This window comes from Petromyzon marinus, unplaced genomic scaffold (genome assembly GCF_048934315.1).
Source record: "Petromyzon marinus isolate PM22_M1 ecotype Great Lakes invasive population unplaced genomic scaffold, UKy_Petmar_22M1.pri1.0 PM_G_Scaffold_42, whole genome shotgun sequence".
In the NCBI taxonomy this organism is placed as follows: domain Eukaryota; kingdom Metazoa; phylum Chordata; class Hyperoartia; order Petromyzontiformes; family Petromyzontidae; genus Petromyzon; species Petromyzon marinus.
In genome coordinates, this window is record NW_027422994.1 from 1,504,456 (window position 1) to 1,532,164 (window position 27,709).

The following is a 27,709-nucleotide window of genomic DNA, read 5'->3' on the forward strand; positions in this document are numbered from 1 at the left end:
CCTCATCGTTTCCTGTCATCACTTTACGAGTTCACCGTGTGTGCGTGTGTGTGGGGAGCGTTGGTGCGCCAAAGCAAACCCCTCCAGTGAAGGCCCCCCGTGTGGCCTCTAACAGACTGTAGGGGCAAGTGTCTCTTAGCAGCTCGCAGCAACTGCGAGCACCGTCACGACAAAATTATCTTACATCCACGTTCACCCTCTGTGAATATTCACACGCACGTGGGAGACGCGCTAACCCATCCCTAGCGATCCGAGCGGTGCGTCTTAAGAGTGCGAGGATTATTCTCCTGGCCGCTCTAACACCGTTGCCACGTGACGAGCGACCTGACGGAGCTGCTTTCACTTGGTGCAGGGCAGGCCGCTCGCGTGGACCAAGATTGGCACAGCAACTCAGTGGGGGGCCCCCTTACACCCTGGTGGCAATACACTTAGTTTAGTTTTACTTAGGTCTCTGTTAGTGTGGGTCTCTGTGGGTATCTGTGTGGGTCTCTATGGGTCTCTGTGGGTCTCTGTGGGTATGGGTCTCTGTGGGTCTGTGTGGGTCTCTATGAGTATGGGTCTGTGGGTCTATGTGAGTGTGGGTGTCTGTGGGTCTCTGTGAGTCTATGTGGGTCTCTATGAGTCTCTGTGGGTCTCTATGAGTATGGGTCTCTATGAGTCTGTGAGTCTGTGTGGGTCTCTATGAGTCTCTATGGGTCTGTGTGGGTCTCTATGAGTATGGGTCTCTGTGAGTATGGGTCTCTGTGGGTCTCTATGAGTCTCTGTGTGTCTCTGTGAGTATGGGTCTCTATGAGTCTGTGTGGGTCTCTGTGGGTCTCTATGAGTCTCTATGGGTCTGTGTGGGTCTCTATGAGTATGGGTCTCTGTGAGTATGGGTCTCTGTGGGTCTCTATGGGTCTGTGTGGGTCTTTCCCTCCCCCCCCCCCTTTATCCCCTGGCCGTCGCCTCCCCCTCGGGTGTCGGCCACGCCCACACCTCATCCAATCAGGAGTCTCTGGCTCACGGATGACGCGTCACCTCCAGCTTCCGGCGCTCAGCAGCACTTCCGGGGCGTGTAGAGTCCTGGGAGTCGGCGGCTGCGTCACGTGACCACTCCCACGTGGCTGCGTGCTGCCCGTTCCGTCCGTAGTTACCGTGAAAGACTTGAGACTTGCTGTATTTAGACTATATCGTGACATATTGAGGCGTTAAAACTATCACGGTTTGTTACTTGAACGATTTCCCTTCCCGCCGTGTAATAATGGGCAGTGTTTGGTAAGACTGTTGTTTTGTTTTTCATCATAACGGGACACATTTTTTACATTATTCCACATGCATAGCGGGGGGTAGGGTGTGAGCTTGAGACGTTTGGAAGCCGGTTTAGCATGAGCACTTTAAGATTTCGTCAATAATGTAATCGGTCTTGCTCAAGCAAATACATGAAATTTGCACACGTGTCAATAACGATTGAATTTTTTTACACGTGGAAAAATGTGTTCTATTTTTTTGCAAAAAATTGCAAATGCAGTTTATTTTCCAAGTGTTGTGAAAGCCTTTATTCTTAATGCTCTGTTGAGCACGAAGTGCCCGTGGGTATAACCTGTGGTAATCCCCATATATACAAAAGGCAAAGTTGTGAATGTGTGTGTTGTCTGTACTTCTCCACATGCAACAAACTGGAAATTTGCCATGTGGGTACTTTCCAGGCTGTACACCATGCAAACATTATACAAATACACTTTTGTATTTTTTTAGGGGGGGGGGAGCTCAATAATGCATTTTATTTTTTGCACGGCAAGTGAGCTGTGACGTCAAATCTGTCACGTGACCACTTGTGTGCACCCAGCACGTGCCTGTCCAAGTAATAAACTCCACTCGTTAACACTTGTGTGCACCCAGCACGTGCCTGTCCAAGTAATAAACTCCACTCGTGAACACTTGTGTGTACCCAGCACATGCCTGTCCAAGTAATAAACTCCACTCGTGAACACTTGTGTGCACCCAGCACGTGCCTGCCCAAGTAATAAACTCCTGAGCACGAGGCGCGAGCGACTAACCAAGACATGGACAGAAGAGAGTGGTGGCAAGGCGAGTTGGCAGACGACATCTACCGCGTCCTTCGAGAGAAGGTATCCGCCTCTCTCGTCAATAGGCCTCCTACACGCAGACGCGAATCCTACGAACTGATTTACACGGCACGTACGTTTGGGTGCTCGACTCGCAGTGAGTGGGTTGCAAGTTCAATCCTGGCCAGCGGATCAACCCAGCCCCCTATCTCTCCGGGGACTATAACATGAGCAATACGGTTCGAAGAATAAAAGTGGCTGTGCTTTGGAGCTACGGATCTCCACACCTCGTGGTTTTGTTTCATCATAGGCTGAGGACTATTCTTAGCTCTTTCGGTAAAGTCACGTTGAAGGGAAACAATAAAATAATAATATATATAAAACAATAAAAAAATATCACGACATTTCAACCATAACACAAACGGTCGTCATCAGGTGTGTCGGTTTGCATAAAGTTATCTATTTTAAAACGATTTATTTATTTATAAAAACGTCAGCGCCACGCGCAGCGATTTGGCAGTTTATTTAGAAGGACTAGTCCATCTATGTTCTGAAAAGAGGAGGGGGGAGACGAAAAATTAATGTATGCTGTCTGAAAGCCACTGTAAGCGTGAACAATCAATTAAGACCTGAAATGGTTTATCAAATCTTTCCGATGATTGCTAAGCCAGAATCCATCTTCTCGGTTGAAATTGTCTCTGTGCTTGTATATGTGGATAACCTCATGAACGAATCTCTCATGGTAGCCAGATGGCTTACAAAGGCTGAGAACTACCGAATTAGTTCTTCGCCATCTTTCACTCGCTTGAAAAGGGAGACAATTTTGGCCCGTGGCTTTTGTCACTCTTGGTTTGCGTGACGGCGAAAGTTAAATGCTGTGGCCCACCGTAACCGGGCACGTCGCCTCCTTCGACCCCCAGAATAATCTATTATCGTTTCAAAACACCTCTTGACCTCTTGACCCAACTCCACAGCGTCCCAACTGCCCTACCAAACCCCGCGTCCTCTTTTTGTTTTTCCCTCGCAGGAGCTGTCGCTGCCTCGGTTTTGCGCTACGCTCGCCCCAGCTGCACCTCCGTCGCCACTTCGTCGACCTCCTGGCAACGCTGAGCGAGCACCTGCAGCTGAGTGTGGCCACGCACCACCTGGCCATCGCGATGTTAGACGTGTTCATGGACCGCCACGACATCACCGTCCTCTGCCTCTACACCTGCTCAATCTGCTACCTCATTATAGCAGGTCGGTCAATCGCTCACATGCCCACCCACCCACCCGATCACCCGATCACTCGCTCATTTCTCGCTCGTACGCTTGGTCGCTTGCTCACCGTCGGCATGCGTGTCCCTGACACCCTGCGCAGCCAAGTTCGAGGAGATGGATGAGCAGGTGCCGCGACTGGACTGGGTGAACCGGCTGGAGGTGATGACCAAGCAAGGGCTAAGTCTGTCCAAGGAGGAATTGCAGCAGACGGAGGTAGCTGCATGCCCCTATTAATTCAGCATGCAATGTTTCACCCCAGAACCGTTCCGTGCATTGTCATGATTCAAGGTCACGATTTGATTCAAGAAACCAATTGTTTCGTCTTGTTACTTTACAATCTTACTCTGTGGGTCTGTCGGTAAAGTCACGTAGATGGAAAAATAATTTTAAAAAATCACGACGTTTCGATGGCAACACAAGCAGTTGTCCTCAGGTGATTGCTTGTGTTGCGATCGAAACGTCAAAGACCCAAAGAGTATGAACACATCATCTCTGTTTCATGCCAACTAATTATTCTGTAAACAATTTGAATGTACAGCCCGAATTTGAATATAGAAGCGTGTCTTCTTACTAGATAACAGGAAGGCAAAAGCTGCAGAATAACATTACCACAGCAGACCTGACGAATGAACGTGGAGTGGTGCAGGAAATTCTCCCTTCCTATGGTGGGGCTCAGTCTCTCCGTAAAACAATCACCCCGTGACGATTTGCTTGCGTTGCGATCGAAACATCGTGATATTTTTTGTTAATTTTTCAATCTACGTGGCTTTACCGAAAGACCCAAAAGAATATGATCGTCTTCTTTGGTTCTTTCGGTAAAGTCACGTAGAATGAGAATAAAATAATCACTTGATGAAATAAATAACACAATAATGAGAATATTATTGTGTTATTTTATCAATGTATTATTTTATTCTCATTCTACGTGGTGACTTTACCGAAAGAACCAAAGAAGATGAATCCTTGCAGTCACGAAAGCTTTAAATCGAAATTTAATATGATGGTCATTGCATTTACCCGTGCAGACGTCTCCCCCCTCCTCTTTTCAAAAAATAGATGGACTAGTCCTGGCAAACAGCCAATCGTTGCGCGTGACGCAAACGTTATTTATATATATAAATAAATAAATATGCCGTTTCCAAAATAAATTTATGCAAACCGACACACCTGATGATGACCGTTTGAGTTATGGTCGAAACGTCGTGAGAATTTTTATTGTTTTATATATATTTTGTTGTTTCTCTTCAACGTGACTTTACCGAAAAAACTAAGAATAAGATGGCAAATATTTTAAACAATATCCATGACGACTAAATGAAGCTGATATGTGGATTCCTGTGCGTGCGAATTTCACGTCCTAGTCCATCACGGATGCCCTGAGACTCGGTGAGGCGCTCCAGCATTACCCATGGTGCCTTGTGACTCATTGGTAGATGGGCCCTTATGGTTGAGGTTTCTCATCACCTTGCTGAATTAAATAAGCAGATGAACGCTAAACGATTAGACATTCCTCTGGTGCTGTTGCTGGCTTCTTAGTATTTTGGGCCTGTGCTTAGCAACCGTTATTTAAACATAACAACATTAAGTTGCACACTCTTAATTTTTAGAGATTGGAGAGTATGGTTTTCAGATTTTGCCCCAGGGTTGTTTCCACTTATGTTATATTGAGGACAAACTACTACAAACGACAGTACTATGCAGTGGTGTTAATTACTGCAGTACATCTTAGATGTTTTTATTGATGTTAAATTATTTTATTGCTGTCAAGGGCACGGTGTGATATTGGGTTCAATGATCACAAGATGGGCGTGAACCTAACATTATTAGACCCACATGCATGGACCTGTGTGTGTCAAGATGGGCTTGAACCTAACATGATTAGACACACAGGCATGGACCTGTGTGTGTCAAGATGGGCTTGAACCTAACATGATTAGACCCACAGGCATGGACCTGTGTGTGTCAAGATGGGCTTGAACCTAACATGATTAGACACACAGGCATGGACCTGTGTGTGTCAAGATGGGCTTGAACCTAACATGATTAGACCCACAGGCATGGACCTGTGTGTGTCAAGATGGGCTTGAAGCTAACATGATTAGACCCACAGGCATGGACCTGTGTGTGTCAAGATGGGCTTGAACCTAACATGATGAGACACATAGGCATGGACCTGTGTGTGTCAAGATGGGCTTGAACCTAACATGGACCTGTGTGTCTGTTCTAACTCTACGTCCTCCCCCTGTGTTCGAACTCTTCAGTAAATACAACTTCAACAGGAAGCAGGTCATGGAGCTTCAGGAAAATCCTGCTGTCCACTCTGAGCAGCCCTCCCACTCAGCCTCAGCCATACCACGTGTGCCTCTTCACCAGTCAACTCTACAGCAGCAGCAGCAGCAGCCACAGCCACTACAGCAGCAGCAGCAACAGCAGCAGCCACAGCAGCAGCAGCAGCCACAACAACAGCAGCAGCCACAGCAGCAGCAGCAACAGCAGCAGCAACAGCAGCAGCAACAGCAGCAACAACAGCAGCAGCAGCAACAGCAGCAACAGCAGCAACAGCAGCAGCCACAGCAGCAGCCACAGCAGCAGCAACAACAGCAACAAATGATGCAGCAGCAGCAACTGCAGCAGCAGCAGAAACCACAGCAGCAGCAGCAGCCACAACAACAACAGCAGCAGGAGCAATAGCAGCAGGAGGAGCAGCAGCAGCCACAGCAGCAGCCACAGCAACAGCCACAGTAGCTGCAGCAGCAGCCACAGCAACAACAACAACAGCAGCAGCAACAGCAGCAGCCACAGCAGCAGCAGCCACAGCAGCAGCAGCAACAACAGCAGCAGGAGGAGCAGCATCTGGTGCCCAAGTCGGTGCAGACGCCACCTGTGGAGGTGGGTCAGGAGATGGAGTCGTCGTCGCCGCCGCTGCCGCCGCCGTTCAGCAACATTTGGGATGACCACGTTTTGGCCGCGCAAGCCGCGTGTCAGCAGGAACCTGGCCATCGAGCCGCACAACAGATAGATCGGCAGGCTGTACGGCGATTGCTGTTGCGTTTTCGGCAGGGCACCGATTTCAGGAATGCAGAACACGGAGCGAGTTGTCGGTCAAAGCTCAGCTCGTCAGAGCTTTGGTCGGCAAGCTGGGGGGGTGGGGGGTGTTCAAGGAGGCTGTAGATCCATACTCTTTGGTTCTATTGGGTAAAGTCACGTAGGTAAAAAATAAAATAACAAAAATCACGACGTTTCGGCCACAACACAAGCGGCCTTCATCAGGTGAAGGGACGAGACTGTCTGGAGGACAGCGCTGGAGTGAGCTGTAGATTACCGGCAACGAAAGCGTCACAGAATCTTCGCGACGATTGCAAATTTAAATTAATGAGGCGTCGTGCCGCACACAATCCCGCGACATCGCAAACCGACTTCCGCTGGTCAAGAGGCCAGCCGAACGCCGACAAATAGTGGGTCGGCCTGCAGTTAAAAGCCACGCTGTTCGGGCCCGGCTCCACTCTGGCCATTTTATGTTTGGCCATGAATTCAAATGGCCAAAGAGACATAGTAAGAAAATGTCATCAAGCCTAAGTGAGCATTGGTTGATGCTTATTTTCACGGGAGTTTCTCAGCCAATGAAGGTATTTTTTAAGGACATGTCTGCGAAGCGATCGTTGCCGTTCCACAAAGCGGCACTTACTGCGTCAATCCCGGCGGAATAATTGGTCGCGAAAGCTTCCGTGTTAAACTGGAATAATTGCAGAATCTACCTCTTGTGTGGGAATTGAACTGGCGACTATCTGGTTATAGGTTGGACACTTTTATCACTGCGCTACACTGAACAACATTACCAAATACACTGAACATAATGTGCCATCTGTTTAGCCATTAAAATAAAAAATAACCATGCGTGGAATTTGTACCAATCTCATGTCTCTGTTTCGGGGCATAGTGTTAGCCCAAAGCCACCCAGACACTTCCATTAAACAGTGTGAACTGTGTCTGCTACTTGTTTTTATATATTGCGACCTTATCACTTATGCACCTCTCAGAAAGAACGTGTATTAATGAAATTACGTGTAATTATAGGGATGGCAAAGTCGGTTTCGAAGTTTTCTGCATCAACATGTGAAAGATGCTGCTACGGACAGGTGTATTGCTGTAATTTCATTGTGGATAATTATTTACACTTTAAATGGGCACATTTAATCCTGTGTGTGACTGGGTGACAGCATTTATATTCAGAATTATCTCTTGCATGTGAGACAAGGGAATCATTAATTGTTTTAGACTATTAATTTAGAAAAAAATATGTTACTGATAAAACTGTCTTCCTGCTCAAACGGTCATGGCAAGATATTCGTATTTGTGGCCCTGATCCAGTGTTGGTAATTCCTTTAATATCACCAACAAAGAGTATTTAAACCTGTAATTGACGAAAAAATCCGATCATAACAGCGCAGGTTGTAAAATCATGTTTTACTTGCAAATAAACGGTTTCTTCTTAAGCAGTGCATTGTGGTTCTCTTACCTTTGGTCACTGTCAAAATAAATCAGAGCAAATCTGACCGACTGCTGTCAGGTAGCACCAATACAGAGATGGGTAACTCTAGGCCCATCTAGTCATTGATCAGACTCATCAGTGTGGTATCACCACCAATACAGAGATGGGTAACTCTAGGCCCATTTAGTCATTGATCAGACTCATCAGTGTGGTATCACCACCAATACAAAGATGGGTAACTCTAGGCCCATGTAGTCATTGATCAGACTCATCAGTGTGGTATCATCACCAATACAAAGATGGGTAACTCTAGGTCCATGTAGTCATTGATCAGACTCATCGGTGTGGTATCATCACCAATACAGAGATGGGTAACTCTAGGCCCATTTAGTCATTGATCAGACTCATCAGTGTGGTATCACCAATACAGAGATGGGTAATTCATAATAAAGGTTTTTAGGTTAGATCGCGTTTATTTATAAATGTGTCGTAACCCTCCACCACCCGACATGGCCAATCAGCAAAAAAAGTGTCACGTTGACAAAAAGACAAATAGTTCACTACTTTAGCCCACCGGTGTGTTGAAGAGTGAATCCACATTTACAGTTTGAGTACGACGTTTCGCTGGTAAATACATCCAGCAATCATCGGGCAATTCGCCAGAATGGTAAAGCCCTCGCTTGCTCCCGGTTTTATATAGAGCAGCAGGGTGACGTCATCACTTAACTCATATCAGGTGCAGTGATTAGAGGCGGAGGGGGGGTATTGTAATTATATAATCGATTGATAATCAGTCAATGGTTATGATTAGTAATGAGTTGTAGATTAGTAATTCTTTAAATCAAAATGTAATGTGTATTATTTAATAATACGCTTCCAGGCCGCACTAAGCCTGTAGCTGTCAGAGCGATTAAAGTTATTCTTGTTCCTCTCAATTTCAATGGATTCTCTAATTAGTCTTTGCCAGTAATAATTCGTTTTACACACCACTGCAACATTGTCAAAATCAATTGAGTGTCCTTGTTGACAAGCATGTTCTGCCACTGCTGACAGTTGTGTTTGAGATAATTTAATATTTATCTGATGTTCTTTTAGTCTTACGCTGATGTTACGTCCCGTCTGTCCAATGTAGCAGCTGCCACATAAACAATTAATCCGATATACACCTTCTGTTGATAATTTAGGTAATGCGTCTTTAGTACAAGATACTAGTTTTTAAATTTTGTGTACTGTACCAAATCTTACTGTAATGTTTTGCTTTTGCAAAACACGGGCTAATTTGTCAGTTACTCCTGAGATATATGGAATTTTTATTGTTTTAACAATCTGGTCGCTTTCAGCAGTATTGCTTTGCGATCGTGATTTGGCATTCAGTGCTCTGTTAATTTGAGCATTATTGTAGCCATTCTGTCGTAGTGCGTCTTTAACGTGTTTAATCTCTCTCACTAGACTCTCACCATCTGACACTGTTTTAGCCCAATGTATGAGCGTCTTGATAAGAGAGGATTTCTGAGCTGGATGATGATGTGATTCTGCATTCAGATAGGTATCAGTGTGCGTTTGCTTTCTGTAAACGCTGTGTTATTTTACCGTTTAGGCCATGTCCAAGCAAAATATCTAGGAATGGGAGTGTGTTATTCACCTCCATTTCCATGGTGAACTGGATGGCCGGGTTTTGTGCATTGAGATGATTTAGAAAATCATTAAGTGTATCTTTACCATGTGGCCAGACAACCAGTGTCATCCACATATCTAAACCAAAAGGATGGTTTCAATGTGCTCGAGGCAAGTGCTCTTATTTCAAAGTTTTCCATGTACAAATTTGGTATAGCAGGGGATAAAGGAGAACCCATTGCTGCTCCTTCCTTTTGTTTAAAGAAATCCCCTCTCCATAAGAAATAAGTGTTATTTAAACAATGGCCAGCAAGTTTCGGAATATCTTTTGGTAAACCGGTATTCTTTACTAGTGTATCAAGTAATTTAAGCGATTCGTCCACTGGAACCTTAGTGAACAGAGAAATCACATCGGAGTAAGTTTAATATCTTTAATCACATTCACAAGATGTTCTGAATTTTGGTCGCGAAAGCCTATGTGTTAAACTAAACAGAGATGGGTAACTCTAGGCCCATGTCATTGATCAGACTCATCAGTGTGGTATCATCACCAATACAGAGATGGGTAACTCTAGGCCCATGTAGTCATTGATCAGACTCCATCAGTGTGGTATCATCACCAATACAAAGATGGGTAACTCTAGGTCCATGTAGTCATTGATCAGACTCATCGGTGTGGTATCATCACCAATACAGAGATGGGTAACTCTAGGCCCATTTAGTCATTGATCAGACTCATCAGTGTGGTATCACCACCAATACAGAGATGGATAACTCTAGGCCCATGTAGTCATTAATCAGACTCATGAGTGTGGTATCACCACCAATACAGAGATGGATAACTCTAGGCCCATTTAGTCATTGATCAGACTCATCAGTGTGGTATCATCACCAATACAGAGATGGGTAACTCTAGGCCCATTTAGTGATTGATCAGACTCATCAGTGTGGTATCATAACCAATACAGAGATGGGTAACTCTAGGCCCATGTAGTCATTGATCAGACTCATCAGTGTGGTATCATCACCAATACAGAGATGGGTAACTCTAGGCCCATTTAGTCATTGATCAGACTCATCAGTGTGGTATCATCACCAATGCTCACTGCAGTGAAGACTGCCTCTGACAAGCCGCACATGTAGAGTTACCACTTTCACACCGCGGGGTCAATTAGCTGGGCTAATTCAAAGCTGCTTGAGAAAAATACAATACAAACTCAGCGTCTGATGTCACACTACTGCTAAGGCAAGATGAGCCCATCATAATAGTAACACTGTGTGTCTGTGTACACCTATGTTAACCACGCTGTGTGTGTGTACACCTATGTTAATCACACTGTGTGTGTGTACACCTATGTTAATCACACTGTGTGTGTGTACACCCCATGTTAATCACACTGTGTGTGTGTACACCTATGTTAATCACACTGTGTGTGTGTACACCCCATGTTAATCACACTGTGTGTGTACACCTATGTTAATTACACTGTGTGTGTGTACACCATGTTAATCACACTGTGTGTGTACACCTATGTTAATCACACTGTGTGTGTGTACACCATGTTAATCACACTGTGTGTGTACACCATGTTAATCACACTGTGTGTGTACACCTATGTTAACCACACTGTGTGTGTACACCATGTTAATCACACTGTGTGTGTGTACACCATGTTAATCACACTGTGTGTGTACACCATGTTAATCACACTGTGTGTACATGTTAATCACACTGTGTGTGTACACCATGTTAATCACACTGTGTGTGTGTGAACACCATGTTAATCACACACTGTGTGTATGTACACCTATGTTAATGACACTGTGTGTGTACACCATGTTAATCACACTGTGTGTGTGTACACCATGTTAACCACACTGTGTGTGTACACCATGTTAATCACACTGTGTGTGTACACCATGTCAATCACACTGTGTGTGTACACCTATGTTAATCACACTGTGTGTGTACACCTATGTTAATCACACTGTGTGTGTGTACACCTATGTTAATCACACTGTGTGTGTACACCTCTGTTAATCACACTGTGTGTGTACACCATGTTAATCACACTGTGTGTGTACACCATGTTAATCACACTGTGTGTGTACACCATGTTAATCACACTGTGTGTGTACACCTATGTTAATCACACTGTGTGTGTGTACACCATGTTAATCACACTGTGTGTGTACACCTATGTTAACTAAATGCCAACGTTGGCTCGACGTTGCATGTTTACTGGGTTTGAATTAAAATGTTGTGTTCTCGATGGAGTAATTTCTGCCCCTCTAAATTTTTCAACGCTTTTACCGAACTTGAAAATGTAGTTTACTTCCTGTCGTCCAATCAATCACACATGTTGCACGCGGTGACGATGCATATCCTGTATTAAAATCGGCATTAATTAATCAATTTATTGCCTCCTTTCCAGCAATTAAAAATAAGATTTATGGACGGCGTCTTAAATTTTGTTGTGCAGGTGGGAAAAACGCCGCGGTCCCTAAACTGCGGAATCGTCTCGCGCGACGAGCAGGCGCCGCGTGTCTGAGGCGCGCCTGCTCCGTGTGCGTGTTAACGAGTTACGGACAGCATCACACGCACACACAAAAAAGTAGCACGTTGAAGATTAATTTATAAAGTAATCAATCAATTAAGCGGCTCTTTTAAAGCAATTACAATTTTTTTTGTATGGACGGATTATTTAATTTAATGTTTTTTTTGGCTAGGTCAATGAAACGCCGCGGTCCCTAAAGTGTGGAATCGCCTCGCCGGGGAAGCAGGCGCCACGTCCTTCTCTCACGGAGGTGAGTTATAAACTATTTAATTATTGTTGTTATTGTTATTAATCTTCACTTCTCTGTGTTTACGTCGCGTTTAAAGCTTGTGATCACTTCCCGTTGTCCACTCGACTTCTTCTTCTTTACCTTTTAGCGCACTTTAAAATAATAAGGCGTTGTTTAATAATAAAACGTTGTTGTTATTGTGTGTAAGGCGTTTCCAGGGTAGTCCTCGACTTACGACGGAGTTGCGTTACAGCGACCAACACCGGAACTCGGAAATATCGTCCTTAGCCTAGCCGGGAGTCTTACAGAATGGTGATTATTTAGCAAAAACAGATAATTTACAGTAGTACTGTATAAACTATATACCGTATGTATTTATTACAATACTGTATTGCTATAACAACTTTAAACATGCATTGAACGTAACGTATCGTATGTTGTACTGTACTCGCCAAGATTCGTACCTCGCGCGCCGCTGCGTTTGCCTGCCGCGCGAAATTTAAAAGATTTTAACAATTTTGTCTTATCGTAAGATCGAAATAGCGTAAGTCGGGGATCGTCGTAAGTCGGGGATCGTCGTAAGTTGGGGACCTCGTGTGCTTCCTGCAGGCTGTCACCACCACGTGTGTTGTCACCACGTGTGATGTCACCACCTCGTGTGATGTCACCACCTCGTGTGATGTCACCACCTCGTGTGATGTCACCACCACGTGTGATGTCACCACCACGTGTGTTGTCACCACCACGTGTGTTGTCACCACCTCGTGTGATGTCACCACCACGTGTGATGTCACCACCACGTGTGATGTCACCACCACGTGTGTTGTCACCACCACGTGTGTTGTCACCACCACGTGTGATGTCACCACCACGTGTGTTGTCACCACCACGTGTGTTGTCACCACCACGTGTGTTGTCACCACCACGTGTGTTGTCACCACCACGTGTGTTGTCACCTCGTGTGATGTCACCACCACGTGTGATGTCACCACCACGTGTGTTGTCACCACCACGTGTGTTGTCACCACCTCGTGTGATGTCACCACCACGTGTGATGTCACCACCACGTGTGTTGTCACCACCTCGTGTGATGTCACCACCACGTGTGTTGTCATCATCTCGTGTGCTGTCACCACCTCGTGTGATGTCACCACCACGTGTGATGTCACCACCACGTGTGTTGTCACCACCACGTGTGATGTCACCACCACGTGTGATGTCACCACCACGTGTGTTGTCACCACCACGTGTGTTGTCACCACCACGTGTGTTGTCACCACCACGTGTGTTGTCACCACCACGTGTGATGTCACCACGTGTGTTGTCACCACCACGTGTGTTGTCACCACCACGTGTGTTGTCACCACCACGTGTGTTGTCACCACCACGTGTGTTGTCACCACCACGTGTGTTGTCACCACCACGTGTGATGTCACCACCTCGTGTGATGTCACCACCTCGTGTGATGTCACCACCTCGTGTGATGTCACCACCACGTGTGATGTCACCACCACGTGTGTTGTCACCACCACGTGTGTTGTCACCACCTCGTGTGATGTCACCACCACGTGTGATGTCACCACCACGTGTGATGTCACCACCACGTGTGATGTCACCACCACGTGTGTTGTCACCACCACGTGTGTTGTCACCACCACGTGTGATGTCACCACCACGTGTGTTGTCACCACCACGTGTGTTGTCACCACCACGTGTGTTGTCACCACCACGTGTGTTGTCACCACCTCGTGTGATGTCACCTCGTGTGATGTCACCACCACGTGTGATGTCACCACCACGTGTGTTGTCACCACCACGTGTGTTGTCACCACCTCGTGTGATGTCACCACCACGTGTGATGTCACCACCACGTGTGTTGTCACCACCTCGTGTGATGTCACCACCACGTGTGTTGTCATCATCTCGTGTGCTGTCACCACCTCGTGTGATGTCACCACCACGTGTGATGTCACCACCACGTGTGTTGTCACCACCACGTGTGATGTCACCACCACGTGTGATGTCACCACCACGTGTGTTGTCACCACCACGTGTGTTGTCACCACCACTTGTGTTGTCACCACCACGTGTGATGTCACCACGTGTGTTGTCACCACCACGTGTGTTGTCACCACCACGTGTGTTGTCACCACCACGTGTGTTGTCACCACCACGTGTGATGTCACCACGTGTGTTGTCACCACCACGTGTGTTGTCACCACCACGTGTGTTGTCACCACCACGTGTGATGTCACCACCACGTGTGTTGTCACCACCACGTGTGTTGTCACCACCTCGTGTGATGTCACCACCACGTGTGATGTCACCACCACGTGTGATGTCACCACCACGTGTGATGTCACCACCACGTGTGATGTCACCACCACGTGTGGTGTCACCACCACGTGTGCTGTCACCACCACGTGTGATGTCACCACCACGTGTGATGTCACCACGTGTGTTGTCACCTCGTGTGCTGTCACCTATTAATAAACTCCGCGTTCAAATCCAATTAAAATTAGTTTTATACATTTGTGGCGGCCCATTGTAAAACGTCAACACACTGAGATGTCTCAGAATATTGAAGTCAGCAACCCCCCCCCCCCCCAAAGTCAAAATCCTGGCTCCTAGCCCACTGACCCTCCTCCACCTACAACACGTGGAGATCCGTTTATACAGCAGAGTTGCAAATCATTCATTAAGGTGGAGAAATAGTTCACGTGTGGAGTTAACGGGGAATAAAAATAGCAGATTATATATGTGTGTGTGTAGACCAGGCGTCTCAATGTCATACTGTGGCCACGAGAATAATACAGAACTGGGCTACTTGTTTACCAATACTGAGTTATATATTAACATTGTTTACCAATGCTGAGTTATATATTAACATTGTTTACCAATACTGAGTTATATATTATCATTGTTTACCAATACTGAGGTATACATTAACGTTGTTCACCAATACTGAGTTATATATTAACATTGTTTACCAATACTGAGTTATCTATTAACATTGTTTACCAATACTGAGTTATCTATTAACATTGTTTACCAATGCTGAGTTATATATTAACATTGTTTACCAATGCTGAGTTATATATTAACATTGTTTACCAATACTGAGTCATATATTAACATTGTTTACCAATACTGAGTTATCTATTAACATTGTTTACCAATACTGAGTTATATATTATCATTGTTTACCAATACTGAGTTAAATATTAACATTATTTACCAATACTGAGTTATATATTAACATTGTTTACCAATACTGAGTTATATATTAACATTGTTTACCAATACTGAGTTATATATTAACATTGTTTACCAATACTGAGTTATATATTAACATTGTTTACCAATACTGAATTATCTATTAACATTGTTTACCAATACTGAGTTATATATTAACATTGTTTACCAATGCTGAGTTATGTATTAACATTGTTTACCAATGCTGAGTTATATATTAACATTCTTTACCAATACTGAGTTATATATTAACATTGTTTACCAATACTGAGTTATCTATTAACATTGTTTACCAATACTGAGTTATCTATTAACATTGTTTACCAATACTGAGTTATCTATTAACATTATTAACCAATACTGAGTTATATATTAACATTGTTTACCAATACTGAGTTATATATTAACATTGTTTACCAATACTGAGTTATATATTAACATTGTTTACCAATACTGAGTTATATATTAACATTGTTTACCAATACTGAATTATCTATTAACATTGTTTACCAATACTGAGTTATATATTAACATTGTTTACCAATGCTGAGTTATGTATTAACATTGTTTACCAATGCTGAGTTATATATTAACATTCTTTACCAATACTGAGTTATATATTAACATTGTTTACCAATACTGAGTTATCTATTAACATTGTTTACCAATACTGAGTTATCTATTAACATTGTTTACCAATACTGAGTTATATATTAACATTGTTTACCAATGCTTAGTTATATATTAACATTGTTTACCAATGCTGAGTTATATATTAACATTGTTTACCAATGCTGAGTTATATATTAACATTGTTTACCAATACTGAGTTATATATTAACATTGTTTACCAATACTGAGTTATCTATTAACATTGTTTACCAATACTGAGTTATCTATTAACATTGTTTACCAATACTGAGTTATCTATTAACATTGTTTACCAATGCTGAGTTATATATTAACATTGTTTACCAATACTGAGTTATCTATTAACATTGTTTACCAATACTGAGTTATCTATTAACATTGTTTACCAATACTAAGTTATATATTAACATTGTTTACCAATACTGAGTTATATATTAACATTGTTTACCACTACTGAGTTATCTATTAACATTGTTTACCAATACTGAGTTATCTATTAACATTGTTTACCAATACTGAGTTATATATTAACATTGTTTACCAATACTGAGTTATATATTAACATTGTTTACCAATACTGAGTTATATATTAACATTGTTTACCAATACTGAGTTATCTATTAACATTGTTTACCAATACTAAGTTATATATTAACATCGTTTACCAATACTGAGTTATTTATTAACATTGTTTACCAATACTGAGTTATGTATAACATTGATTACCAATACTGAGTTATATATAACATTGTTTACAAATACTGATTTATCTATTAACATTGTTTACCAATACTGAGTTATCTTTTAACATTGTTTACCAATACGAAGTTATATATTAACATTGTTTACCAATACTGAGTTATATATTAACATTGTTTACCACTACTGAGTTATCTATTAACATTGTTTACCAATACTGAGTTATCTATTAACATTGTTTACCAATACTGAGTTATCTATTAACATTGTTTACCACTACTGAGTTATCTATTAACATTGTTTACCAATACTGAGTTATCTATTAACATTTTTTACCAATACTGAGTTATATATTACCATTGTTTACCAATACTGAGTTATATATTAACATTGTTTACCAATACTGAGTTATCTATTAACATGGTTTACCAATACTGAGTTATATATTAACATTGTTTACCAATACTGAGTTATATATTAACATTGTTTACCAATACTGAGTTATCTATTAACATTGTTTTACCAATGCTGAGTTATATATTAACATTGTTTACCAATGCTGAGTTATATATTAACATTGTTTACCAATACTGAGTTATTTATTAACATTGTTTACCAATACTGAGTTATGTATAACATTGATTACCAATACTGAGTTATATATAACATTGTTTACAAATACTGATTTATCTATTAACATTGTTTACCAATACTGAGTTATCTTTTAACATTGTTTACCAATACGAAGTTATATATTAACATTGTTTACCAATACTGAGTTATGTATAACATTGTTTACCACTACTGAGTTATCTATTAACATTGTTTACCAATACTGAGTTATCTATTAACATTGTTTACCAATACTGAGTTATATATTAACATTGTTTACCAATACTGAGTTATATATTAACATTGTTTACCAATACTGAGTTATATATTAACATTGTTTACCACTACTGAGTTATATATTAACATTGTTTACCAATGCTGAGTTATATATTAACATTGTTTACCAATGCTGAGTTATATATTAACATTGTTTACCAATACTGAGTTATATATTAACATTGTTTACCAATACTGAGTTATCTATTAACATTGTTTACCAATACTGAGTTATCTATTAACATTGTTTACCAATACTGAGTTATCTATTAACATTGTTTACCAATGCTGAGTTATATATTAACATTGTTTACCAATACTGAGTTATCTATTAACATTGTTTACCAATACTGAGTTATCTATTAACATTGTTTACCAATACTGAGTTATCTTTTAACATTGTTTACCAATACGAAGTTATATATTAACATTGTTTACCAATACTGAGTTATATATTAACATTGTTTACCACTACTGAGTTATCTATTAACATTGTTTACCAATACTGAGTTATCTATTAACATTGTTTACCAATACTGAGTTATATATTAACATTGTTTACCAATACTGAGTTATATATTAACATTGTTTACCAATACTGAGTTATATATTAACATTGTTTACCACTACTGAGTTATCTATTAACATTGTTTACCAATACTGAGTTATCTATTAAAATTTTTTACCAATACTGAGATATATATTAACATTGTTTACCAATACTGAGTTATATATTAACATTGTTTACCAATACTGAGTTATATATTAACATTGTTTACCAATACTGAGTTATCTATTAACATTGTTTACCAATACTGAGTTATCTATTAACATTGTTTACCAATACTGAATTATCTATTAACATTGTTTACCAATACTGAGTTATATATTAACATTGTTTACCAATACTGAGTTATCTATTAACATTGTTTACAAATACTGATTTATCTATTAACATTGTTTACCAATACTGAGTTATCTTTTAACATTGTTTACCAATACGAAGTTATATATTAACATTGTTTACCAATACTGAGTTATATATTAACATTGTTTACCACTACTGAGTTATCTATTAACATTGTTTACCAATACTGAGTTATCTATTAACATTGTTTACCAATACTGAGTTATATATTAACATTGTTTACCAATACTGAGTTATATATTAACATTGTTTACCAATACTGAGTTATGTATAACATTGATTACCAATACTGAGTTATATATAACATTCTTTACAAAATCTGATTTATCTATTAACATTGTTTACCAATACTGAGTTATCTTTTAACATTGTTTACCAATACGAAGTTATATATTAACATTGTTTACCAATACTGAGTTATATATTAACATTGTTTACCACTACTGAGTTATCTATTAACATTGTTTACCAATACTGAGTTATCTATTAACATTGTTTACCAATACTGAGTTATCTATTAACATTGTTTACCACTACTGAGTTATCTATTAACATTGTTTACCAATACTGAGTTATCTATTAACATTTTTTACCAATACTGAGTTATATATTACCATTGTTTACCAATACTGAGTTATATATTAACATTGTTTACCAATACTGAGTTATCTATTAACATGGTTTACCAATACTGAGTTATATATTAACATTGTTTACCAATACTGAGTTATATATTAACATTGTTTACCAATACTGAGTTATCTATTAACATTGTTTTACCAATGCTGAGTTATTTATTAACATTGTTTACCAATGCTGAGTTATATATTAACATTGTTTACCAATACTGAGTTATTTATTAACATTGTTTACCAATACTGAGTTATGTATAACATTGATTACCAATACTGAGTTATATATAACATTGTTTACAAATACTGATTTATCTATTAACATTGTTTACCAATACTGAGTTATCTTTTAACATTGTTTACCAATACGAAGTTATATATTAACATTGTTTACCAATACTGAGTTATATATTAACATTGTTTACCACTACTGAGTTATCTATTAACATTGTTTACCAATACTGAGTTATCTATTAACATTGTTTACCAATACTGAGTTATATATTAACATTGTTTACCAATACTGAGTTATATATTAACATTGTTTACCAATACTGAGTTATATATTAACATTGTTTACCACTACTGAGTTATATATTAACATTGTTTACCAATGCTGAGTTATATATTAACATTGTTTACCAATTCTGAGTTATATATTAACATTGTTTACCAATACTGAGTTATATATTAACATTGTTTACCAATACTGAGTTATCTATTAACATTGTTTACCAATACTGAGTTATCTATTAACATTGTTTACCAATACTGAGTTATCTATTAACATTGTTTACCAATGCTGAGTTATATATTAACATTGTTTACCAATACTGAGTTATCTATTAACATTGTTTACCAATACTGAGTTATCTATTAACATTGTTTACCAATACTAAGTTATATATTAACATTGTTTACCAATACTGAGTTATATATTAACATTGTTTACCACTACTGAGTTATCTATTAACATTGTTTACCAATACTGAGTTATCTATTAACATTGTTTACCAATACTGAGTTATATATTAACATTGTTTACCAATACTGAGTTATATATTAACATTGTTTACCAATACTGAGTTATATATTAACATTGTTTACCAATACTGAGTTATCTATTAACATTGTTTACCAATACTGAGTTATATATTAACATCGTTTACCAATACTGAGTTATTTATTAACATTGTTTACCAATACTGAGTTATGTATAACATTGATTACCAATACTGAGTTATATATAACATTGTTTACAAATACTGATTTATCTATTAACATTGTTTACCAATACTGAGTTATCTTTTAACATTGTTTACCAATACGAAGTTATATATTAACATTGTTTACCAATACTGAGTTATATATTAACATTGTTTACCACTACTGAGTTATCTATTAACATTGTTTACCAATACTGAGTTATCTATTAACATTGTTTACCAATACTGAGTTATATATTAACATTGTTTACCAATACTGAGTTATATATTAACATTGTTTACCACTACTGAGTTATCTATTAACATTGTTTACCAATACTGAGTTATCTATTAACATTTTTTACCAATACTGAGATATATATTAACATTGTTTACCAATACTGAGTTATATATTAACATTGTTTACCAATACTGAGTTATCTATTAACATGGTTTACCAATACTGAGTTATATATTAACATTGTTTACCAATACTGAGTTATCTATTAACATTGTTTACCAATACTAAGTTATATATTAACATTGTTTACCAATACTGAGTTATCTATTAAGATTGTTTACCAATACTGAGTTATCTATTAACATTGATTGTTTACCAATACTGAGTTATATATTAACATTGTTTACCAATACTGAGTTATATATTAACATTGTTTACCAATACTGAGTTATATATTAACATTGTTTACCAATACTGAGTTATATATTAACATTGTTTACCAATACTGAGTTATATATTAACATTGTTTACCAATTCTGAGTTATCTATTAACATTGTTTACCAATACTGAGTTATATATTATCATCGTTTACCAATACTGAGTTATTTATTAACATTGTTTACCAATACTGAGTTATATATTATCATTGTTTACCAATACTGAGTTATATATTAACATTGTTTACCAATACTGAGTTATATATTAACATTGTTTACCAATACTGAGTTATATATTAACATTGTTTACCACTACTGAGTTATCTATTAACATTGTTTACCAATACTGAGTTATATATTAACATTGTTTACCAATACTGAGTTACATATTAACATTGGTCAAATAGCCCAGAAATCCTGTCCTGCTAATCTTCCAGCAAATGGAAGAAGCACTGTGTACTTTTTTTTTATTTAAAGCTTTCGTGAGCAGTAATTCATATTATTAGCTCTCTCCGTAAAGTCACGTTAAAGGGAAACAATAAAATCATACAAATATATAAAACATTATATATTTTATTACTTTATTGTTTCCCGTCACTGTGTACTTGTGAACGCAGTCGTATTTGTTTTGTGTGTATGGGCGAACTTCTTTCGCACAATACGTAGCCAACCATGTTAACCGGAAGTGCGGGTTGGGGCAAGGATGATAACAACTAACTAACTAACACACACACAGAGCACTTATAACCAAGTTAAGTTTTCAATCTAGATGTAAGAAGTGAATATAGCTCCAGTATCTATACTCTTTGGTTCTTTTGGGTAAAGTCACGTAGGTGAAAATAAAATAACAAAAAATCACGACGTTTCGGCCACAACACAAGCAGCCTTCATCAGGTGAAGGGACGAGACTGTCTGGAGGACAGCGCTGGAGTGGAAGAAGCCACGCTTAGATCACGACCTTTAAGCTGTGTGAGAAGAAAAAGACCACGCGCCTTGATAAAGGAATTAGCATATAATTTAGCATTGAAATGGCTCATTGAAATAGCTAAGTTAAAGTATACACATCTGCAGAGGCACCCCTTGACAAAGGAATTAGCATAGAATTTAGCATTGAAATAGCTGAGTGATGTTCTGTTTGAGAGGAGACCTGATGGCTCATTGGGGCATTCTGTCTACAGGAAACCCACCCACACAGATTCCTACTTGAAACCTGATTCCCACCACCACCCAGCCCAAAATAATTCTCTCATCAAAACTTTATACCATAGGCCTCATTGCATTTCGGACCAACACCACCTGACCAGTGAATTAAAACATGTACACCTGGCCCTCAAAAGGAATGGTTACTCTGACCGTACCATCCGCCAAGCTGTTTCTCCCTCCATACAGAAACAACCACTTGATACTCTGGTCAAAACCATCACACTACCATATATAGCAGGCGTTACTAAAAAGATTTCCAAAATTCTAAACAAACACAAGATCCAGGTCCGGTTCAATACAGTACACAAAATGAAGGATGTCATTCCTGACTTACAGTACCCCGGGGTTTACAAATTGAGTTGTACCTGCGGTGATTGCTATATCGGGGAGACAAAGCGACATGTTTCTGACCGAATTCCCGAGCACAAATCAGATTTGAAATACGGAAAAACGAATTCTTCTGCCGTGGCTGATCACTGTTACAACGCTGTGGGTGATCACGATATAATTTTCTCCGATACCAAGGTTCTTTGCAAACCCATGGGTTTTTATCAGAGATTTGTTCACGATGCAATTCAGATCTACAAAAACAGACACAATTTCAACCGAGAAGATGGTTTCAAATTAAGCAACCATTGGAAAGATGTTCTAAATCGAACTAAACATTAAACTAATTTCAATGGTACAGTATATTTTTCAAGTAGTGGTACCCCAAACTTTCGCAGCTCTTATAAATTCCCTTTTCACACCATCAATAGGTAAACTCCCCCCCCCCCCCGCGCCAAACGGCAAGTCCACCGGCACGTACACCACCTCTTTTCTGAAATCGGCCAATCAAATGCTATTTTTTATGCTAATTTCTTTGTCAGGACACCTTGTTTGCTCGCACACAGTTTAAAGGCCCGCGGTCTGAGCGTGGTTGTGTTTCGCTAAATTCTCCTGTTTGATTTGTACTAGGTGCCTCGGTGAATGTATTTGCTCTGACTTTAACATAGCTATTTCTGTGACCAGTTACAAGCTAATCACTCATCTATTTCAATGCTAAATTCTATGCTAATTCCTTTGTCAAGGGGTGTCTCAGCGGATGTGTATACTTTAACTTAGCTATTTCAATGAGCCATTTCAATGCTAAATTATATGCAGATTCCTTTGTCAAGGCGCTTTGTTTCTTCTCACACAGCTTAAAGGTCGTGATCTGAGCGTGGCTTTTTTCACTCCAGCGCTGTCCTCCAGACAGTCTCGTCCCTTCACCTGATGAAGGCCGCTTGTGTTGTGGCCGAAACGTCGTGATTTTTGTTATTTTATTTTTTTAGCTACGTGACTTTACCCAATAGAACCAAAGATTATGGATCCTAGCAGTCACGAAAGCTTTAAATCTAGAACTGTGAATCCATTTGCAAGTAAACTCACATTTCAACAATGAGGGTTGAAAGCATTAAGCATTAGCTCTGTCTGCATGTCTGTTCTGTTGTAAAGATGATCCAATATGAACACAATTGTAGCACAACAGCTCTGTTGCTATTAGGGACCTAACAATGTTGAAAACTGGCCAACATTGATTAAACGGCCCACTCATGGTCCAGAGCAGAACTCGGTACCACCTAAGGTAGCAAAACTTAAGTCGTACCCATTTATTTGGATGGAAAATGAAAGTAAATTACTTGATAGTCTCACTCATTGCATTTGTTTATCACTGGCCACGTAGAGAAATTGAAACTGCTCAATTTAGGCCACCTCATGTGGTACCGACAAAGGAGACATCTCATGGGCTATGAAAAAATAAGAATAGGTTGTATCCTTTCTGGCAATAAAACAGATCTTAAGATTCATTGAAAAAGGTTTCTGTTTGGTGTTTGAACATGTAAACACCCGTTTTATTGCCAAAAAAGGATCAAATCTATTCTTATTTTGTCATACTTTGATACCGGCAAAACGGTCTCATTTTGAAGCGTCTCATGGACTATTGGATGGGGAGAAAAAAACGGCGCTAAAAGTCAGCGCCGACCTCTCCTGTCGTACCCAGTGACGTCATCACGGGCGAAGTTCACCGCGCGAAGTCAAACGCCGCCTCGTGAGCGCTGCTCGAAACACAAAATCATCGCTCGGTGAACATTTCCGAGGACAAACAAACGCATGCCGGGAACCGTGTGAGTTTGTGTTTCTTGTTTCCTCTGCGCAATGTGGGGGAGGGCTTCATCCAGCAGTGGATTGACAAAAGCGCTGTATTCATACTGCACAGGCTACGCTAATGTCACATTTAGGCCCATGGACCGAACAAACGCGTCTCTCTTTCTCCATCTGTCTCCATTTTCTCTCTCTTTCTCTCTTCACTGCTGGCCTGTAGGTTTGGGCCGAGCGAGTTCCTGCCGGGGATTTGGCTCTTCAGGAGTTGATTCCCCCCGTGGCTTTGTCTTCACGAGGCGACCGCGCGGAGTGTCAAGGGCTCCGCCGCTGCCCCAGCACCACCGTAGTAGCCAAACCACCGGTGCTCGGCATGGCCTGTATGAAGGTCTTGCTGGACCTCATGTTGAGCACGGGGTACAACATCGTCCAGGAGAACGGACAGAGGAAGTTCGGACCGCCGCCCGACTGGCAGGGGCCCCCTCCCGCCCGTGGCTGCGAGGTGTTTCTGGTGAGGATCCCGCGCGACCTCTACGAGGACGAGCTGGTGCCCGTGCTGGAGACGGTGGGGAAGCTCTACCAGCTCCGCCTCATGATGGAGCATAGCGGAGAGACCCGCGGCTATGCGTTCGCTACCTACGTGACGCTCGCCCAAGCCACGGATGCCGTCAAGAAACTCGACAAATTCGAGATCCGTCCCGGACGCCGCATTGGAGTCTGCTTCAGCGTGGACAATCGCCGCCTCTTCATTGGGGGGCTGCCAGAGGACAAGAAGCGAGCGGAGGTGATGATGGCGATGAGCGGTGCCACAGAGGGCGTGGTGGACGTCAAGATGAGCGTCTGTCGCCGGGACAAAACCCTCAACCGAGGCTACGCGTTCATCGAGTACGGGAGCCATCGCGCGGCCGCCATGGCCAGGAAGAAGCTCCTTCGAATCAACTTCCGGCCATGGGGCCGGACCATCAAGGTGGGCTGGGCCATCCCGGAGTGGGACACGGTGGCTGCGGCCGCGGCAACGGAAGACGAGGAGATGGAGGCGGCGGTGCCAGACCTGCGGCAGCCGGAGTGCACGGGCACCGGCAAAGCCGCACACAGCCTGTTTGAGGGCTGGGGGGCACGCACGTGCCTGTGGTGGGTACCTCGCCACCTGCGGCCCATGCCCGTGGCTCTCGAGGCGGTGCCGGAGGCGGCCGTGCTGTCGTGGGCGGGGCGGCTGCGGATGCTGTGCCGGACCGCCGGCATCAGCTACCCAATATTCGAGCTGCACGCTTACTCGGGGCCCGGGATGCCCGCGGGCCTCCTCTATAAGGTGTCGATTCTCGGGAAGGGAGAAGGCGCCGGCATCTTCCCCGCATTTCTGAGCTCCAGCGACGAGGGAGCACGGGAGGTGGCGTGTCAGCTCGCCTACAACATCCTCAGCAATGCGAATCCCCCGCCTCCGGCCACGCCCTCTCGTGGAACCTTTGAGCAGGTTACACGAGAGGGCGTGGCCAGAGGCGTGGCTAGGCCCCGCCTCTGGCCACGCCCTCTCGTGGAACCTTGGAGCAGGTTACACGAGAGGGCATGGCCAGAGGCGTGGCTAGGCCCCGCCTCCGGCCACGCCCTCTCGTGGAACCTTGGAGCAGGTTACACGAGAGGGCGTGGCCAGAGGCGTGGCTAGGCCCCGCCTCCGGCCACGCCCTCTCGTGGAACCTTTCGAGCAGGTTACCGGAGTAACTCGGCTAGCCCCACCTGTTGCCTTTGCCCCAGATGCGCCTCCTTCCCTGATTGGTTGTTACCTCTGTGGCCGTACCTTTGAAGCCCTTGCCAGGCCAGCAGGTGTCACCCTGTCATGTCAGCAGGTGTCACCCTGTCATGTCAGCAGGTGTCACCCTGTGATGTCAGCAGGTGTCACCCTGTGATGTCAGCAGGTGTCACCCTGTCATGTCAGCAGGTGTCACCCTGTCATGTCAGCAGGTGTCACCCTGTGATGTCAGCAGGTGTCACCCTGTGATGTCAGCAGGTGTCACCCTGTCATGTCAGCAGGTGTCACCCTGTGATGTCAGCAGGTGTCACCCTGTCATGTCAGCAGGTGTCACCCTGTGATGTCAGCAGGTGTCACCCTGTGATGTCAGCAGGTGTTACCCTGTGATGTCAGCAGGTGTCACCCTATGATGTCAGCAGGTGTCACCCTGTGATGTCAGCAGGTGTCACCCTGTCATGTCAGCAGGTGTCACCCTGTGATGTCAGCAGGTGTCACCCTGTCATGTCAGCAGGTGTTACCCTGTGATGTCAGCAGGTGTCACCCTGTCAAGTCAGCAGGTGTCACCCTGTGATGTCAGCAGGTGTCACCCTGTCATTGCACTTTAATGAAAACCGACAACAGAATCCTTGAAGATAAAAAACTCATTCAGGTGTTTGACATGTCAACGCCATTTCGTTTTGAAAATGTAGCAGAGAAAAATATATATTGTTCACATCGCATTCTGTTTTGTCAATGATCTCTGTAACGTGCGACTGCTCTGCAAGCCATGCATTAACCCCTTTCTGTCTCAATTTAATTCCCAGCATGCAATTCTCCAAGCCTCAGATTTTATAAAATCTTTCGCGCAACTTTAATCCTAGTAAATATATTTTTTTCTTTTAAAACACAAGCATTATATTTAGTCTATTGCATGGCTAAAGTATTCTAAGTAAAAATATAAATTGTATTAAACCAATGTTAGATCATCGCTATGATAAATATATTTCTACCCTACAATATACAAATCTACATTGTGCTAATGTTTCAATTCTACTTTTATTAACTTACAAATATATATAGTCTAGGACACATTTTCAAAGGAATATTTTCATGTACCCAGACAATATTTGCACGTGCCCACATAAAAAAACTTGCAGACTGCATACGTAGCTACGACAACAGAATCCTTGAAAAAACGAATTCAGGTGTTTGACATGTCAACGCCATTTCGTTTTGAAAATGTAGGGGAGAAAAATATATATTGTTCACATCGCATTCTGATGTCAAAACATTTGAATCTTTATAAAATTGAAAAACCCTTGAACAACTTTGCTGCACATGGAGATGTCCGTGCACCACCTCGTTTCCACAGCCTCTATCCCGGTGCCATTTGTATTTCATGCACATACCGCCGTTAAGAGTTTGATGTTTTATTGATTTTCAATTTTGGTGTTTTTTTGCTGTAATGTTTTTTTGTTACTTTTTTAGTGGAAATAAAGTCCTGAAAAGTCTCTTCCTCTCTCTCTCTCT

General features: G+C 41.4%; 1 protein-coding gene across 2 annotated transcripts; it reads left to right on the forward strand.

The window, feature by feature from the left end:
* The first annotated feature begins 11,967 nt into the window (after positions 1-11,967).
* On the forward strand, positions 11,968-26,299 carry LOC142917109 (dead end protein homolog 1-like). 2 transcript variants are annotated; one of them, XM_076061805.1, is made up of 2 exons: positions 11,968-12,216; positions 24,680-26,299. In XM_076061805.1, exon 2 carries the CDS (start codon positions 24,830-24,832, stop codon positions 26,114-26,116), a length of 1,287 nt encoding a protein of 428 aa, XP_075917920.1. In that variant the 5' UTR covers positions 11,968-12,216; positions 24,680-24,829; the 3' UTR covers positions 26,117-26,299. The 2 variants fall into 2 exon arrangements, with proteins under 2 accessions (XP_075917920.1, XP_075917919.1); XM_076061804.1 differs by lacking the exon at positions 11,968-12,216 and adding an exon at positions 12,247-12,507.
* Positions 26,300-27,709: the final 1,410 nt, after the last annotated feature.